We start from the raw sequence: 17,978 nt of genomic DNA, 5'->3' as shown, positions 1-17,978 counted from the left end.
GACGGGTGAGATCGCGGCCGGCAGTTTCGTTCATCCCGAGAAACTTGAACTTGAAGACGGCGCTCGTGTGGTGTGAGATGAGGAATGCTAAGACACGTTTTACCTCTCATTGCATCAAAGGAAAACATGACCAATCACCTCTCAGTCGATGGCAACAAAGGAAGCACATTGATCCTAGTCCTGAAAGAAGCAAGGTGATCTTCAAGAATTTGTTTGCTTTGATGTCGATCAGGCAAAGAGTTTACATTTTCCTCTTATAAAACAATGGCTAGATAGCTTCATGTAATCTCTCCTCTCGTAAATATCTCATTTTGTACTCTTTCCTTACTTTTTTAATAGGTTAACCCTTCATGTTTCATCGAAAAATAGAGGAAGCTGGAATTTATGCTATATGCTTATATTATTTCAATATAAATGGATGTGAAAGTGATGCCGAGCCATCAAACTTGAGTTTACAAGTCAAGAACTTAATATATCCTAGGGAACGATATCTGAAATGGACCTGTCTTGAGAATATAATGGACTTTAGCATAGGTGTAATTATGAATTTTACAAGTGATCTGATATCCGAAATGGACCTGCCTTGAGAATATAATGGACTTTAGCATAGGTGTAATTATGAATTTTACAAGTGATCTTTAGCGGTTAGGATATCCACAAAATGGTGGCACTGTGAGAGATAAAGAAATGGCTATCGTGGTTTTTTTCTTTTTTAAAAGATGCAATTATGGAATCTCCACTAGCCTAACATTTAGGGGTTGTTTGGGAGGGATTTTCCTAAAATGGCTTCACCAGTGAAGCCAAAGCCCCCTCCACTAGCAATTATGAAGGCCAAAAATAGTAGCTTCACCCGACTTCTAGGTCATTTTAGCATCAACTTACGAAACAGTTTCACGCTACAGTATCTCGTTTTGCGCAAAATAGATTAAGTCAAAGTCGAAATAAGCCTTCCCCAACAAAACCTAGTACTTGCATATTGGGGGCGATATGGAACACTTATTTGTATAAAACACTTTGCGTCTTTTCATTAGGTTTTTTAAAAATACATTTGAATAAATTCTAGATCCATCGCTGCCTGACTGGACGAAAAGATACTAGAGGCATAATGCTAGGCTGGTAGAATTCATCGTGGATGCAAAATTATGAATCCTTCGAGTCGTCTTTAGTGATTGTGTGGAAGAAAGGGAAGCATAAGTATTTCATGGGTTAAGATAGCTGCAAACCGGTAACATCATGAGAGACAAAAGAAACACAATAGCATTCATGGTTTCAAAAAAAAATGCAATTATAAACTATCCACTAGCCTAGATTTTAGTGGTTGAACGATAGGATGACAGAACATATCTGTATAAAGACACTTTGTATTTTTCCATTAGCTTTTGAAAAGGATTTTTGATCCGTCACTGCCTAACTAACGAAAAGACACTGGAGGCAAGAGAAGAAAGGCCATTTCGTAGGATGAAGACAGCCTAGACAACGATACCAACACAACCACGGAAGACGAGAAACACGACGGCGTAGTGCATGATAAAATTGCATTTCTACAAGACTACAAGTGGCTTTTAGCGGCGCCACGTCACTAAGAGATGGGAGCGAGGAGAACTGCTTTCTGTTGAACAACATATTTGTCCCATAACATACAGTAATCACTAGTCCTGCACTGCTGCAGGATGACGACGACGGCTGGTGATGGATGGCGACGCCTGTCGTCAGCATCGTGTTCAGCTAGAGTGCTCGGCAATTACGCGTCGTCGTCTCCCTCTCTGCTCCACTCACTCGATATATTCCCCTGGGAAAGGAAAAGGAAATCTCTCCTCCATATATGCCTTGTTCAACGTTGGCTCTTCTATCCCTCCTCCATCCGTCGTCGCCGCGCGCCCCCGTTCTCTTCTGACTCGGGACCCCAGGCGCTGGCCGGAGGCGAAGGGGGGCGATGGAAGGCACCGTGCTGTGCGCCGCCAACCACGCGCCGCTCACGCCCATCAGCTTCCTCGAGCGCACCGCGCTCGTCTACCCGGACCGCCCCGCCGCCGTCGACGCCTCCGGCCCCGCCGCCGCGCCGTCGCGCACCTGGAGGGAGACCCGGGCGCGCTGCCTCCGACTCGCCGCCGCACTCGCCGGCCTCGGCGTCGCGCGCCATGATGTGGTAAAATCTCGAGCCTCATCGCTTCAATTGCCTTCCGTTTTCACCCCCCTCTGTTTTCTTCTGTTATTACTATGGAGCAGTAGATTCAGCAGCAGCCATTTCTTACCCCTTCCTCTGCCTCCTCCGAGCAGCAGTGACTTTTACTGCCTCTCAAAAGTTCAATCTTTTCACCGTTTAGCTAGTGTGCAGTGGATTGAGAGTACATGTTCTTGCCAAAATCAATTTGTTATTCTTATAAATTTGTGTCTGCTTCCCTGCCTAGGAATAATTCAGAAAGCTACAGCAATTGTCGTTGTTGTTGCTGTGCAGGTCGCCGTGTTCGCGCAGAACATCCCCGCGTTCTGCGAGCTCCACTTCGGCATTCCCATGGCCGGCGCCGTGATCTGCGCGCTCAACTCGCGCCTTGACGCCGGCATGGTGTCCGTCCTCCTCCAGCATTCCGAGGCCAAGGTGTTGTTCGTCGACGCCGCGCTGCTTGACACCGCCCAAGAAGCTCTCCGTCTCATGTCCAAAGCCGGAGCAAGGTCCCCCACCGTGGTCCTGATCAAGGAGGTCCTCGACGAGCCAGCCGTCCCAGCTGACCATCATCAGTATCACGAGTACGAGGCCCTCCTGAGCAGCGGCGGCGGCGGCGGCTCGCCGGAGTTCGTTATCCGGTGGCCTGCCGACGAGAACGAGCCGATCGCGCTCAACTACACGTCGGGGACGACGTCGCGTCCCAAGGGCGTGGTGTACAGCCACCGCGGCGCGTACCTCAACACCCTGGCGTCGGTGCTCCTCAACGATATGGCGGCGATGCCGGTGTACCTGTGGACGGTGCCCATGTTCCACTGCAACGGGTGGTGCCTGGTGTGGGGCGTGGCGGCGCAGGGCGGCACCAACGTGTGCCTGCGCAAGGTGTCGTCGGCGGGCATCTTCGACGCGGTAGCGCGGCACGGGGTGACGCACATGGGCGGCGCGCCGACGGTGCTGAGCATGGTGGTGAACGCGACGGCGGAGGAGCGGCGGCCGCTCCCCGGGGGTCGGCCGGTGACCGTGATGACCGGCGGCGCGCCGCCGCCGCCGCAGGTGCTGTTCCGGATGGAGGAGCTCGGGTTCCTGGTGATCCACTCGTACGGGTTGACGGAGACGTACGGCCCCGCGACGGTGTGCACGTGGAAGCCGGAGTGGGACGCGCTGCCGGCGGCGGAGCGGGCGGCGATCAAGTCCCGGCAGGGGCTCCACCACCTGGGGCTGGAGGTGGACGTGAAGGACCCGGCGACGATGCGGAGCGTGCCCGCCGACGGGCGCACCATGGGGGAGGTCATGTTCCGGGGCAACACGGTGATGAGCGGCTACTACAAGGACGCCGCGGCGACGGCGGAGGCGATGGCCGGCGGGTGGCTGCGGTCGGGGGATCTGGCGGTGCGGCACGCCGACGGGTACGTGAAGATCCGGGACCGGTCCAAGGACATCATCATCTCCGGCGGGGAGAACATCAGCACCATCGAGGTGGAGGCGGCGCTGTTCGCGCACCCGGCGGTGGCAGAGGCGGCGGTGGTGGGGCGGCCCGACGAGTACTGGGGCGAGACGCCGTGCGCGTTCGTGACGCTCAAGGACGGCGCCGCCGCCGCCGGCGTGGGAGCCGAGGAGGTGATGGCCTTCTGCCGGGCGCGGCTGCCGCGATACATGGCGCCGCGGACTGTGGTGTTCGTGGCGGAGCTGCCCAAGACGGCGACGGGGAAGGTGCAGAAGTTCACGCTCCGGGAGCAGGCCAAGGCCATGGGCAGCATCCCCCGATCCAGCTCCAGCTCCAAGAAGGGAGGAGGATCAGGGACGAGGAGCAAGCTCTGACCAATGTACTCGGCTGTCATCTCACTCCACCTATACCCGTGCGCGTGATGTAAAATCAGTTCGTGGCAGTAAGCTCTGAACTGTGATAAACTATCATCTAGCGACCTGCATTGATTCATGGCAGTAATAAAAACAAATTTACAGCACGTGCTAATCCACCACCCCCAACCTCATCCGAAGCCTTCTCTGAGTGCTTAAATGGAGGTGCATCTGAAAGCAATGGAAGCGGACCTTGTTGGCATCAGGGACAACTGTCCCCCCCTTTTTTTTTGTCAGTGCATTCTGACCTGCACTCGAGCTACCTATCGATCTCGTATTGAGGCCTTGTTTACTTCCCTCCAAAATCCCAACTTTGGCATTATGCAAAAAGAAGATTTCCCATCACATCAAACTTGCGGTACATGCATGAAGTACTAAATGTAGATGAAATCAAAAATTAATTGCACAGTTTTGTTGTATTTTGCGAGACGAATCTTTTGAGCCTAATTAGTCAATGTTTGGACAATAATTCACAAATACAAACGAAACGCTACAGTGTTGCTACAGGAATTTGGGTTGCCCAAAGTTGGGCAACTAAGGCCTGCATTGCGGCGCACAAGACTGCAAAGAGAAACAACGAAAAGGGGTTGGCAGCTTGGCATGGACACAGCCAACGAATGCTCGCACTTTCATCACACTTCCTGTGCTTCGATCCCTCTAAAATTTTTCTTCAAAATGGTGTTGCTTGGACCCTAGATGCTAGAATCCGCTTTTATAGTTGTTTGTAGGATAGATTCCTTTTATGCCCTTGCTATCTAAGAAGAGCGGAGAATGGCAAATCAAGTGATTATCCAGAAGGATGATGGGCAAAAAGGTAAAATACACGTGCATAAGCTGGTGGAAGCTAATCTTGAGCAGCTTTTAGGATTCTTATAATCCTCAAAATAGACTTGGTAATAATTTTAAACTGGATGGATTGTGAAACTGCCCCAAACCCAATCAAAAACTTCCCCGCTGCGGTAAACGATCCCGATCGGTTTGCTAAATTTGACAACAAATCCACTTCACCCACCTCCAAGAGCAAGAGAGCGACAGGTACACAGGGGCTCGCCGCCGACGAGCCTCCCCGTCCAACTCACAGAGAGGGGGAACGGGAGCAACCAAGGCCGCCAGCGGCGATGGCTGCCTCGCCTCCTCGTCCTCCTCTCCACCTCCTCCTAACCCTAGCCCTGGCTCTCACCGTGGCCGCCGCAGGCAAGATCTCGGCCGACCGCACCCCGATCTCGCGCGACATCTACCACTCCAGGTGAGCCCGCTGACCCGCTCCGCTCCGCCCGCCCGGCGTCCTCGCGCCCTCTCTGGTCACCTGAATTGCCATCTCGAGCTCGTCGGTTCCGTCCTTTCCGACGCCAATTCGCCCGGCCCGCCAGTAGTAGCTGCCCACTCAACAAAATGATGGGTGGATTCGTCACAGCTCACGCGTGATTGTTTTTACTGAGATGTACTCCCGCTCGCGCGCCATAATTTGGGCCTGGCCACCGTAAATTCGTCTTGTTTGTACCGCCTGACGCGGGCTTCAAGTTTCAACCCTGGCTTGGCTGGACTGAGCGTATCCAACCCCATTTCTTCTTAGTTTGTTAATAAGTACAAGCTAGGGTTGTGTAGAAATGCCATGCTACATGCATTTATTGGCTTGCCAGTTGCTAACGGATTGGCTACCCATAGTTTAGCGATTAGGACTTGAGAATCCTTCACCCATCTGTTTTGTTCGATAAATCTAGTTGAAATTGAATCCTGAAAGCTGCTCCCAGTAATCCTGAAATCTAGTAACTCGATTCTTCCTTCTTTCCTTGCTAGTGACTCCCTTCTTCGTGAAATCAAGGATTTGGTTGCTCGGCATTCCAATAAACTGAGTGTGAGTGCTGTGCCTATTCCTGTCCAATTATTCGTTCACTTTGCTTTGTTTTCAGTAGTCCCCTATATTCAATTCTGAACAATGTGTTGCAGATGGACACTATAAGAACAAGTAACAAAGGCTATTCTGCGGAGCTGTTTGTAGTTACTTTTAATCCCGTGAAAGAGAGTGTGGATAATGGATCAAAGGTTCATATCCTTCTGGTAAGTTTCCATCTAATATATCTTCACTCATTTTCTTCCCTAATCGTATGCATCATTATGCTTCCCTCAATCAGTTGCACCGCACAATTGATCCAATATCTCAAGATCAAATATGAGCATTCCACCCAAATATTCTCCGCCATCCCACCTCAGTTGAGAGGGCACACAGCATAAAATAAAATGAGACTAATAAAGCATTCATTTTGGCTTAATACCTTTGTGTTGATTTGTAAATTAAATTATTGATATCTTGCGGTTTTGACAGAAAGGTTATTGTCTTCCAGAGCTTTGGGCAGCACGGCAGAGAACTTATTACCTCTGAAGTTGCATTACGCCTTCTCTATATTTTAACGGAGAAGCATAAGATTGCCGGTGTGGATCTTTCATCCTTTGAGAAAGTGCTAGACAACCTTGTGATCAAAGTAAGTCCTTTGAACTTATTTTACATTCAGTCTTGACTAATTGTTAAAAAATTTATGGAACACATTTTGCAAATGTGCCCTTTGTTCTGCTATGCTCTGCATTGGACTAGCATAATTTATTTTCTATGATATGGAACCTAGGGACAAATACATTTTTTTCTTGAGGGGTGTTGCCCTTATGCTGGCATTATGATCTTGATCTACATTTTGTTGTACCCGCGTTGTAAAAAAATTTAGTGCACTATTGTTAAGTGCTATTGAAAGGGCATGCTTGGCGCAGTGGTAGAGTCTCTCCACTTGTGTCCTGGAGGTCCTGGGTTCAAACCAGATTTTTTTTTCCAAATTTTGCAAGGTGGGGGCTGTCTAGAAATTTCCTTGTGTGGGAGCTTCCAGCACTGGGTACACCCAATATATACTAATTAAGGCTCTTGATGGATAATCAGGATGATTATGATGTTGTTCTAGTTTTAACGGGATGGATTTGTCCTGGATAGTAGAAACACTTCCATTGCATGGCATCATTAGTATTGTCACCTTTACTACTGTATCATGTTCTTACACTTGTTTCCGCTCCCACTATTTTGTTTATGTTACTTCTGTTCTAAATCATTATTTCATTACAGGACTAATGTTTTTACATGTATCTTTCTCTTTAAGGTGGTGCCAATGGAAAATTTGAATGGTCGTAGACGCGTTGAAGAAGGGGAGCTTTGTGATAGGAGAAATGGTGATTGGTCTTTTATTTACAAATCCATTCACTAAAAGCAGTTTTTGTGCCAATTTTTTTTAAATATATATTTTCCCTTTGGCAGGAAGAGGAGTTGATCTTAATAGGAATTGGAGTGTTGACTGGGGAAAGAAAGAAAAGGTCAGTATCTTGGTAGTTTCTCACTGTGCACTGGGTGAAAAATCTAATTCCTCTTGGCGTTTGTTGTATGCTGATTCTTTTAAAGTATATCTTAAACTGAATCTTGACTACCACTAGTTCATTTGTGAATTTCCATGTTTACCAGTTAGTTCTGTGTAATTACTTGACAAGCTTCTGTACTTATTGTCAAACATATTAGAGCATTGCCCTTGTAAGCTCATCCAGGAATAGTTATTTTTAGTATAAAGCTATATCTATGCAGACTTGGACTGGATGAACTTTGATCATGCACAGCCTTGTATGTTCAATTTATGGTTGGATGATCAGAATTTTGCGGATCTTTTATGAATGTTTTTGTGATCATACATGTACTATAGGATTGCCCCAGAAAATTTGGCTGATTGACATGTATGATCACTAATTTTAAACTGGAGATTATATCTATATAAAATTGTACTTATGCATTTGGCATGCTTTACCATGTATATTCGTTGGTGATAGGTTCGTTATTGTTTTGTCTACATGATCCTTTGTTGTTGTGTCCCGTCAGAGTTTTACAAATATGCATACTATTAACATATTGATTTTTTTGTGTGTTTTCTTATATTATAGGACTATGACCCATATGAGGAAAATCCTGGCATAGCTCCTTTTAGTGAACCTGAGACCCAGATCATGAGGGAACTATCCAGGTCATTTAAACCTCATGTTTGGGTGAATGTGCATTCTGGAATGGAGGTAATGCTATTCTTTTGTTCTGTTGCTATCCTGTGTGCGACACATAATAACAAGTTAGATCAGAGTATTTATGCACCTAAGCCACAAAAGGATGGCATTTTGACCCTTCAGGAAAGAAGATACTTCCAAGCATGGTTGCCATCTAGGCACTTATAAATTTTGATTACTATTTTTTACTCAGACTGCAACGTACAAAATATTCTGTTTTTAATCATCATGTGGTCATATGCTAGTTTGTCATTAACTACACTCAAAGATAGAATAAAAAAATGATATGTATGAGTATTACAGATACCATTTCCCTTTATAAATGTAGCAAACAATATGCATATGGTTATATATCAGGTTCTGTCTCATGATATACAGCTAGCATGAAATGCTATGGTGTGTGGTTAGTTCATATTATTTATGGAGTGCAACTACCACCAAGATTAATTTGTGGAGTTCTGAAGATAGGTGATGGGACTAGGAGCGTGCTTTAGCAAAAATCACATTTCAACAATGATCTTAAAATTTAAACATAATAACCAAGGAAAGCCAGCATAGAAAGAGACTTGCAGTTGCACATAGCCCTACTGCTGTAGTTCTTGATTCTGCTAATTCATGTCTGTCTCATCTTATCATTCTCTTCTTCAACCGCAGGCCTTATTTATGCCATATGATCACAAGAATACCACACCAAATGGAGCATCTGCTCATTTGATGTGGTCAGTTTTGGAGAATTTGAACCATCGCCATTTCCAAGATAGCTGCCTAGTTGGGTCAGGTGGTGGATCTGTTGGGTATGTACATATCACACGTTTCATGTTTTCATATTTTTCAATTATATTCTTTTGTTGTTTGTCACCCTGTGAAGCTCGTTGACTATATCGCTTACTCTGAGAAATTGTATTGACATTAAACTATTTGTTTTTTTACCCTTTCCCTTACCAGATATCTTGCACATGGGACCACGACTGATTACATGCATGATATTGCAAAGGTGCCAATGCCGTTCACCTTTGAGGTTGGTCAATCTATTATCTCTGTTTGGAGTAGCACAGAACTGTATGGACACAATAGCACTAAGCTCATTTTTGCGGATATTCAGATATATGGAGATGAGAAAGCATCCACTGACGATTGCTTCAAGATGTTCAATCCTGTTGACAAGACAACATTTGATGTAGGGAAATCTAGCATCCCTGTTCCTACAATATTCTTAGTGGTGTTATTTCTGTTTGATAACCATCATTTCTGTCAACAGAGAGTCATCAACAAGTGGTGCATGGCATTTCTCATACTTTTTGAGGAAGGCTTGCGAAACCTGCAAGATTCCCAGATAGTATCACAAGGCGCACTGGACAACTGGGTCCCAATCGGAGGAGACGTTGAGAGAAATGTGGAGCGGAAGAGTTCCCGTGAGAGGAGGAAGCTGGAAGGGCTTGACCTTGGAATGCAGGAGCTAAGAACGTACTTTCGGCTATTTATGGTATCAACATTCTTGTTGATGTTCATGTTCTGCACAAGGATATCAAAGAACAGAAACAGAGACTCAGGTAACGCCTTTGATCCTTGAATACCAAGAAACTGATGATTGGAGCTCGCTGCCCAAATGAGTTTCAGTTCCAAGAGTGATAGCCATCTGTTGCCTCAGATGAACAAAGCGCGTGAAACATTCAACGTTGCAATGCAACGTTGGAATGCAATTCTGCGCCCTGCCATTTGGAGTTGGAGACAAGGCTGCTAGGATCAGAATGGTATCAGGCAGTTCCTGTTTAGGTTACAGTAGACGCCAGATGGTTTGGTTAATCATTAACAGATTGTACCTGTAAGTTGTAAAATTGTCCATATCAGCTTTCGCAATGCATAGGTTTTCTTACATTTCTGAAAGTCAGTGCACCCAACACTGGATTTGAAGGCTAAATTTTGTGCCATGAATTGATTAGTATCTCACTGCTTGAGTGATTTGTGATGAGTCGGGTGTGAAACTGTGATGGCGTAAATTACAGAGTGACAGTCATAAAAACCATCAAATTTGGATTTTAAGCTCCACAAATATGAGATGACGGGATGTTCGCTTGTATAATTTTTTTTTATCGGAACGTCGCAAAATTTTGTAGTATAAGAATTGCAGGCAGGCAAAGTTTGACTCAGATGAGCAGAGATGGATTGGGAATTGACAGGACATCAAGCAGGGTCTGGACCTTTGGTGCGCTTGTTCAGAGTTGCAAGCCTCTTTTTATGCGTGCTAAATGAGCAGAGATCTGCAATTCTTGAAAAAAAAATTACAGAATCAAATTCATATCAATGTGTTCTGATGGTCAGGGGTAGGATCTTAAAGAAAAGCTTCCATGGCTCCAGCAGAAGATTGGGAAGAAAGATTCAATCTATTGCTTGCCGTTCCAGTTACAATAGCCTTTACACATGTAGGCCAATGCCTTTGCCCTTCATCATGTAATAAGTCCACGAACAAGCCCTCTGGTAAACCAAACAACTATCCGAACTAACTAGTCTTCCCATTGCCAAACTCTAAACAAACTTGTAACAAACTAGATACCATCCTGTCATGCCTGAACCTGCAGACCTTGCCACGACCTGCATACTGCACGCCTGCCGTAACATCTAATCCTGCTGGCTTCTTGCACTCTCGTTCGCCTTCATTAGGGACTTGACGCTGTACATCAGTTGCCAGTTTATTGTCATCGACCATCATCTGAACAACAATTGGAGTTTTAAAGCTTGGTCAGAAGAACTAGTTAAAATCACGGAGCAAATCAAATGCGACCAAATAACTTCTGTCAGCACTAGCTCTAGTATTTTTCTGCTTTTACCTTCAGTGTCTCCTCATCTTCCCCCTTGTCTTCCTCCTCAACTTCATCCACCTCATCATCCTCATCTTCATCCTCACCAACCTCGTCGACCTCATCGTCATACTCTTCATCCTCTTCCTCCTCGCCCTCTTCTTGCTTGGGAACTTCCTGAATGATTCCGGATTCTGAATACATATTGCAGGAGTGTATGTTAGTGTATTTTATTGCAAGGAAAAATGAGTACAGCAATTAATTTTTATGTCACATCAGCAATTTTGCTGACGTGGCATGATCTTTACGAGAAGAGAGGGCTGGAGCTTCACGAAATGAGAGGAGTTTCATCCTCGTGAAACATATTTACCTAGTTTGCAGCAAGTACTGGTTCGAAATCAGATCGGATAAACCAAAGCTTATAATCCGAAAGGACCATACATAACAATCTAGACAGGAAAAGAGAAGCAATCGAACGAAGGAACGAACCTTTCTTACGATTTCCATCTGTTCCTTAACCGAGAGATGACGAAAGGGAGACAACATGCCAACGAGGCCAGGGATGTCGTAGTTGGCGATGCTAATAGCTCCATCAGACAACGGCATCAACCGCCCAGCGAATGGATGGATGGATGGAGCCCGTGGCTGCTTCCGCCTGCCATGGTTGGGCTGCCGAAGAGCGGCGGAAGAGGATGATGCGACGCGCCGGCGGCGGGGTTGCGCCCGGGAGGCAAAGGGAATTAATTATTAGGGGACGGATCAAATCAGAGCTACTGTGCGTGCGCTAGAAAGAGTAATTTTGGAACTTGGGCTCCTTTTATTGGGCCATGCTTTCCTCAGTGCAAACCACCGACCGGGTGTAGCTAGACAGAATGGGCCGGCCCCTGTGATTTGTGCCATGCTTTTTCTGTTTTTCTTTTTACCTGAGCAACATTTTATTACCATCATAAACAAAAATGTTGCTCCCGTAAAAAAACAGAAAAAAGGCAGAGATCAGCTTCCAAAAGGAGAAAGATCAAAAAAAATTTTATAATCATGACACCGGAGAGAATGTGATTAGGGTACGTACTTAGCTGGCACATGTGAGTCGTCGATCATGCACCGCTCCATTACATTACTGAGTACGTAGGAAGCCAGTGTCAATCTCCTACCCCTAACAATAGTCTACAAACACTCTGTGTATTTTACGTTATCCCAAAGATGCCTTCGTTGAGCGGGTGTTTGTTTCTTTAATCCCTCCTAAAATTCCTATCACATCAAATATTTAGATATTAATTAGGAGTATTAAACATAGACTAATTACAAAACCAATTGCACAGATGGAGACTAATTTGCGAGACGAATAGACTAATTACAAAACCAATTGCACAGATGGAGACTAATTTGCGAGACGAATCTATTAAGCCTAATTAGTCCATGATTTGATAATGTGTAATGATGGATTAATTAGGCTTAATAGATTCATCTCGTGAATTAGCCTCCATCTGTGTAAATAGTTTTATAATTAGCTCATCTTTAGTCTTCCTAATTAGCCTTCGAATATTTAATGTGATATGAATTTTAGTCCAGACTAAAAATCCTAGCTGAGTAACAGCTACATGGAGCATATGTATGGCTGACTTGTTCAGAGCTTGCTTGCATTCATGGGCTGTCTGAACCGAAAGACCGAAACCAGTGGCGCGCGGCTGCGAATAACCGGCCAGAAGTTTCCATGGAAGCATGCAATTTGATTACTGATAAACAACTCCTATCCTACTTGGGGTTGAGTCAAAAGACTTCGCTTCCATCAGATTATAGTATGGTTACTCATCCCAGATGAGCTGAAACCTGCACATGCATTTCACATGCACAACGCGGCAGCCGAGCTGGGGAGATCGATGACCCACAGCCCTTAATGGAACATTTTTTTTTCCTTCTAGTTTCGAAACATTTTCTTGGTGGGGGTTCTGACGCCTGACCCATACGCTTCACAACTACTGAGCGAAACAAAAAAAGTTCCATTATATTCGAGCTAGGTAGATGGAGTGCACAGCACGATCGTCCTCAAAACTTGCGCCTTGGTCAGCTTTCAACAAATTGTTGCCTGCTTCCAAACAAGACGCCACTTTCTACTAGGTAAAATTTTTACGAGTCGTGACAAGGCAAGGCATGCACCAAACATTGCATTGCATCGCAGCACATGGCATGGCTCACGCCAAGTCTTCCCTCCACCAACGCATCCCTCCCTCCGTCCAAGAAACCTCCCTCCCTCCCTCCCTCCCGCGCAACCGGCACCAAACTTCGTCCAGGAGTTAGCGCGCGGCCATGAAGCAGCCGGGCAAGGCCACCGCGGACGCGCCGCCGCCGCCGCCGTCGGGCCTCCTCCCCTCGCGCCGCCGCCGCCTGGCCGCCGTGCTGGCGCCGCTCCTCCTCTTCCTCGCCGCCGCGCTCTCCTTCCCCTCCACGCTCCGCCTCCCGCTCCTCCTCGCCGCCCTGCCGCCGACCCTGCCTCGCCAGAGCACTCTTTCCTCCCCGCCCGCGCCCCGGGTCGCCGTGTGCCTCGTCGGCGGCGCGCGCCGGTTCGAGCTCACCGGCCCCTCCATCGCGCGCCACGTCCTCGGCGGCAACCTCACCCGACCCGGCGCCGCCGCAGTCGACGTGTTCCTGCACAGCCCGCTGGACGGCGACGCCTACAAGCTCTCCCTCCTCGCGCGCGCCGCCGCCGCCACGGTCAACCTCGCCGCCGTGCGCGTGTTCCGCCCGGAGCACGTCGAGGAGACGGCCGACCGCGCGCAGGTGCTCACCGCCGCCAACTCGCCCAACGGCATCCAGGTCAGTATAAGCTCCTTGTCCCTCGCCTCGCTCGCATGCCTTGCCGTGCCTGCTGATTGCGTGCATCACCATGAACGCTGAGATCAGATTAGATTAGATTACTACATCGTGCCATTGCTTGCTTCTTCGACATGCTCGTGCATCTGAAAGATCATTATGCTTTTCGTCCTGCTGCGATCTTGCTGGTCAGGTGGTGCATGCTTTTCTTCTTCCTTGGTTAATGATCTTTATTTTAAAAAAAAATCTGTTCCGGTTTCACGATAGCTAGTAGCTAGATTTAGATTCCCTTGGGAATTTGGCATTGATCGTTTTCGTTTTGTGCTGCTACTTTGGGGGTATTTAACTCACCCCTTAATTAGATAGCAGATGGCGATGTTAATTGGTTAGCCGATCCATTGGTTGCTTGGGATAGACGACGATGAATCTCGCGAGGCCTACAGTTTCTTATCTCTAATCCGTGGATCCGGGTCGGTTCTCAACTGTTCTTCCTCATGTAGATAATAAGCTACAGTAAACCGCTGCAGCATGCTTTGATTTGGGTAATTAAGCATGGAACCCCAAGATTAATCTAGTAATAACCGCTGACCGACCTGACGTGGGCCCTGTCGTCGTCCTCTCCCTCTGGCTGGCAGCGTAGTTTTCTTTTCTTACACAATACTAGTAAGAGTCAAAATTAACATAATTTTCTTTGCTTTTTTTACAATAGTATATACTATTTTTTTATAAAAAAAAATAAAAACTGAAGTCAACGTGGCGTGTTAGAGGGTGGTGCCGCCGTCGCTGTTGGAATCGAATAGGAAGAGAGGGAGGGGTGGCCCTGAGTTGTGGTCATGTCCATGGAGCCTGCCTGCCTGCCTGCCTATCATCAACAACCACCACCCACAGAAAATAATCGGTAGATGCCTCACGGTTGGCGCGTGCTTTATTTACGATACTAGTTGCTAAAGATCGCAAAGAGATCGATTAAAAAGGAGAGGCCGATCGACTAGGCTCTGCCTGCTTAAAAAGGGGAAAACTACCGCTCAGATGAAAGCTTAGCTGCTGATTGGTGGATGGATCGAGCGAGCTAGCCGTGCCCGTTTGGTACAGAAATTAACCACACGCACGCATCGCGCGCAGCAATCTACTCCCTCCATCTCGAATTATTATTCGTTTTGGATTTTTCAGATATCCACCTAGTTATATGGTATGTCTGGATACGTAGCGAAAAGTAACGTACCTAGAAAAATCAATTTGGGACGAAGGGAGTAGATTCGAGCTTGGTAACCCGAAAGCGGCAGGTCAGGAATTAAATTGAAGGAGAAAGAGATGGCTGGGCTGCAGACGAGGATGGGAGCCGACGACGATGGGCGCCATTTCGATCGTTTGTCTGCTGCTTTACTTGTTTGGTTTTAGTCCGTGTAATTAATGTAGTAATAGCTTCTTGGATGCGACTACGCAAGCATTGTAGGAAGCCTAGCTAATCACTCTAAATCGATCGAACGGCGACGTGTCTGACCAAGTGTCATCACCGGCGGGCGATAGGTCGGTCGATCTGAGCCAAATATAGCTAGCTCTACTAGGTCTACGGCTGACGACGTCAAAGTTCAAAAATGTCGCCGTGTCCTTTTCTTCTTTTTCTTAAGAGTTCGTAGGAGTCAATCAGGTCCCAATACGATTTTGTGGAATTTTTACCTGCTTTGTGATCAGATTTCTGCCCGGGTACGTCCTTGGGGAACAAATTAAAGCATATGAGCACGTGAAAGCTGAAAATAATTCAGGAATACCTAGAGAAGATGCTTCTGCTTGCAAAGTCCGAGTCATGGAGAACTAAAGCAGCAGCACCTGGCTATCCAATTCCCTGCCCCTGCACTGCAACAAAGCCGATACGACGTAGTACTACCACTCAGAATAGATGCTTTAGTCTGTCTCTCCAAAGTCCAAACAAGTTGCTAAATTAGGCCTTGATTCGAGTGTCTTTATGCTCAAGGGAAAGCTCAACAACTCACTTCTTCTTCTTTTTTTAGAAAACTCTATATTTAGTTGTATACATGAATTTTCGATGATCAATTCATGAATCTTACAAGTCCTAGCTAGATTCGACACTTGTCGTTGTTCAACCGGGATGAACTTTGAGCGTGCTTTGACTTGGCTGAGCCATGCATGCATTGCATCTGGATTATTACTGCTCCTGTTAACTGTTCTACACAAAGCATTCAGTACATCAGCTGATGCATTTTTTCGGTGCAGGGCTTGCTGCAGTACTTCCGGCTGGTGGAGGGCTGCCTGGACCTCATCCGCGACCGCGAGTCCCGCGGCAACTTCACCTACGCCGCCGTCCTCCGCACCCGCGTCGACGGCTTCTGGTCCGCGCCGCTCCGCCTCGCCGACCTCCTCCCCGCCGCCGCCAACACCACCGCAAACGACGATTCCCACTACGCCGTCCCGGAGGGCTCCCGCTTCGGCGGCCTCAACGACCGGCTGGGCTTCGGCGGGCGGCGCGCCACGGAGGCCGCGCTCTCCCGCCTCTCCATGCTCCCCCGCCTTGCCGCTGCGGGGTACCATGGCCTCAACTCCGAGGCCGCGTTCCGCGCGCAGCTCGACGTCGCCGGCGTCTCGGGCCGCGAGCGCCGCCTCCCGTTCTGCGTGCTCAGCGACCGCGTCTACGCATTCCCGCCCGTGGCCGGGTACGGCGTCCCCGTGGCGTCGCTGGCGAGCCCGGGGCCGCTCAGCGGTGCAAAGTGCAGGCCGTGCCGCCCGGCGTGCCGCGGCGAGTGCGTCGCGCGGAGCATCGACGCGCTGGATAGCGGGTGGAGCTGGACCGAGCACCGGAACGGGACGGACGTGGAGCTCTGCGACGCCTCTGGCCCGTGGGAGGATGGGTGGGAGGCGGTCTTCGACGCGGCCGCCGGCACCGGTGCCGCCAAGGAGAGGAGGAGGGTGGCGAGGATGGGAGCCAGGGAGTGCGTCGCGGAGATGGAGGCGTTCAGGGCACGGACCGAGCGCTGGGACGCGCCAAGCCCCGCCGAGATTTGCCGGATCGGGCTCAGAGCCCGGACACCGGCGGCGAAGGCGACTACCTCCGGCGGCTCGGCGTAGTCTGTTGTCGGACGGTGACAGGACTAACCAACCTTGAGTCCATAGGAGAGTTGGGACCGTGACAGTTGGCTCTCTTTTCAGTTTGCCCCCTCTTAGTGTTAGCCAGAGGTAGTTTGACAGGATAAAAAACCAGGGGGCAATCAGAGAAAAGCTGGATCAATTGGGATAGAGGCATATATATATACATATACATAATACATGCATACTTGAGATATTCTTCTGTACAAAATTTGTACAGTTAGCACTAGAGTTTGTATCTGATATGGATAGAGAATGCAGTGGCACATGCATACGTGACCATCATCATGTGTTGAATTTTTTATATTTTCTGAGTTGGAACACAGTGAACATGCCAACAAGTCTTGCTTTGGCGAGTTCAAAAGTTTGCAAAAATTCACGTGTGAACCTACCAACAAGCAGTTTTGCTTTTGTGTGATAGACTGGCAGTAACATGTCAATTTATCATGCCTGTTTGCAAGAAATTAAAGGGTGGGTGGTCAGTGTTGGTCTTGGTCGGCACATAATCATATATCAGATGAGGCATCACATCGGTCTTTGCTGTACCTAGGTTGCTGCCAATGGATGCACATTCTTTTGGACATGGATGGAGGGAAGAAAAGGGCGGCAGTTCAGCTGCTGGCTGTTGCCCCATCACACCAACATTGATCTCATCTCGTTCGATCTGACATGCGTCCCCATCTAGCTTCCTTTCTGCTCAGTTTACGCCTCCTCGATTGGTCGATCCTTTCTTCTTCTTCTTTTTTTCCTGAAAACATTGACGCCTGACTGATTTTGCGAGCCCTGCCTGCAGGTAGTACTACTCTCTTTTGTGCCGTCACTGTCAAAAGCATGGTTTGGGTACTTGGTAGTGAGCACAGCAGGCGCTGGGTTTCTTGGAAGCTACGACGCATGGTGGCACACCAACTGAACAAAAAACCATTCTTCGATCAGCGTTCTAGGTTGGACTAGATTGGATTGGGGATGATGGATCGATCTAAGCGTTCCATGGCGGCGAACGCGTAGGAGCCGTATGCTGGCAACGAGAAGCTCTGCAGCCGGCACGGCGATGCCTTCGTGTTCCTGGCCGGGCGGCGCGACGCCTCGCTGGATCTGGATGGAGATGGAGCCCGGCGCAGCGCATCGACAAGGGCACAAGGCGGACGGCGGCACAGCGCGCGAAGACGTACCGTGGAGACTTAGTC

General features: G+C 48.1%; 3 protein-coding genes and 1 long non-coding RNA gene across 6 annotated transcripts; 3 read left to right on the top strand and 1 right to left on the bottom strand.

Moving 5' to 3' along the window:
• The first annotated feature begins 1,780 nt into the window (after window positions 1–1,780).
• LOC117842132 (butanoate--CoA ligase AAE1) lies at window positions 1,781–4,125 on the top strand. The gene is made up of 2 exons (XM_034722524.2): window positions 1,781–2,146; window positions 2,456–4,125. The coding sequence occupies exons 1-2, from the start codon at window positions 1,934–1,936 to the stop codon at window positions 3,977–3,979; spliced, it is 1,737 nt and encodes a 578-aa protein (XP_034578415.1). The 5' UTR covers window positions 1,781–1,933; the 3' UTR covers window positions 3,980–4,125.
• Window positions 4,126–4,939: 814 nt separating this feature from the next.
• LOC117863595 (metallocarboxypeptidase A-like protein MCYG_01475) lies at window positions 4,940–10,061 on the top strand. Of its 3 annotated transcripts, XM_072292415.1 has the most exons (12): window positions 4,940–5,264; window positions 5,816–5,873; window positions 5,966–6,076; window positions 6,346–6,498; window positions 7,156–7,225; window positions 7,311–7,366; window positions 7,979–8,104; window positions 8,747–8,886; window positions 9,038–9,110; window positions 9,195–9,269; window positions 9,351–9,642; window positions 9,741–10,061. In XM_072292415.1, the coding sequence occupies exons 1-12, from the start codon at window positions 5,137–5,139 to the stop codon at window positions 9,755–9,757; spliced, it is 1,299 nt and encodes a 432-aa protein (XP_072148516.1). In that variant the 5' UTR covers window positions 4,940–5,136; the 3' UTR covers window positions 9,758–10,061. The 3 variants fall into 3 exon arrangements, with proteins under 3 accessions (XP_072148516.1, XP_072148515.1, XP_034603293.1); XM_072292414.1 differs by having other exon boundaries at window positions 4,942–5,264; window positions 9,351–10,061; XM_034747402.2 differs by having other exon boundaries at window positions 4,944–5,264; window positions 6,361–6,498; window positions 9,351–10,061.
• A 393-nt stretch (window positions 10,062–10,454) lies between these two features.
• Window positions 10,455–11,684, bottom strand: LOC117863605 (uncharacterized). The gene is made up of 3 exons (XR_004642267.2): window positions 11,377–11,684; window positions 10,918–11,081; window positions 10,455–10,799 (listed from the first exon to the last, which is right to left on the bottom strand). It is a non-coding gene; the product is annotated as an uncharacterized lncRNA (long non-coding RNA).
• Window positions 11,685–12,622: 938 nt separating this feature from the next.
• On the top strand, window positions 12,623–17,098 carry LOC117843990 (uncharacterized). Its single transcript, XM_034724781.2, has 2 exons — window positions 12,623–13,698; window positions 15,928–17,098. The coding sequence occupies exons 1-2, from the start codon at window positions 13,192–13,194 to the stop codon at window positions 16,774–16,776; spliced, it is 1,356 nt and encodes a 451-aa protein (XP_034580672.1). The 5' UTR covers window positions 12,623–13,191; the 3' UTR covers window positions 16,777–17,098.
• Window positions 17,099–17,978: the final 880 nt, after the last annotated feature.

This window comes from Setaria viridis, chromosome 1 (assembly GCF_005286985.2).
Source record: "Setaria viridis chromosome 1, Setaria_viridis_v4.0, whole genome shotgun sequence".
Taxonomy (NCBI): domain Eukaryota; kingdom Viridiplantae; phylum Streptophyta; class Magnoliopsida; order Poales; family Poaceae; genus Setaria; species Setaria viridis.
This window is presented reverse-complemented; position numbering and strand designations above follow the sequence as displayed.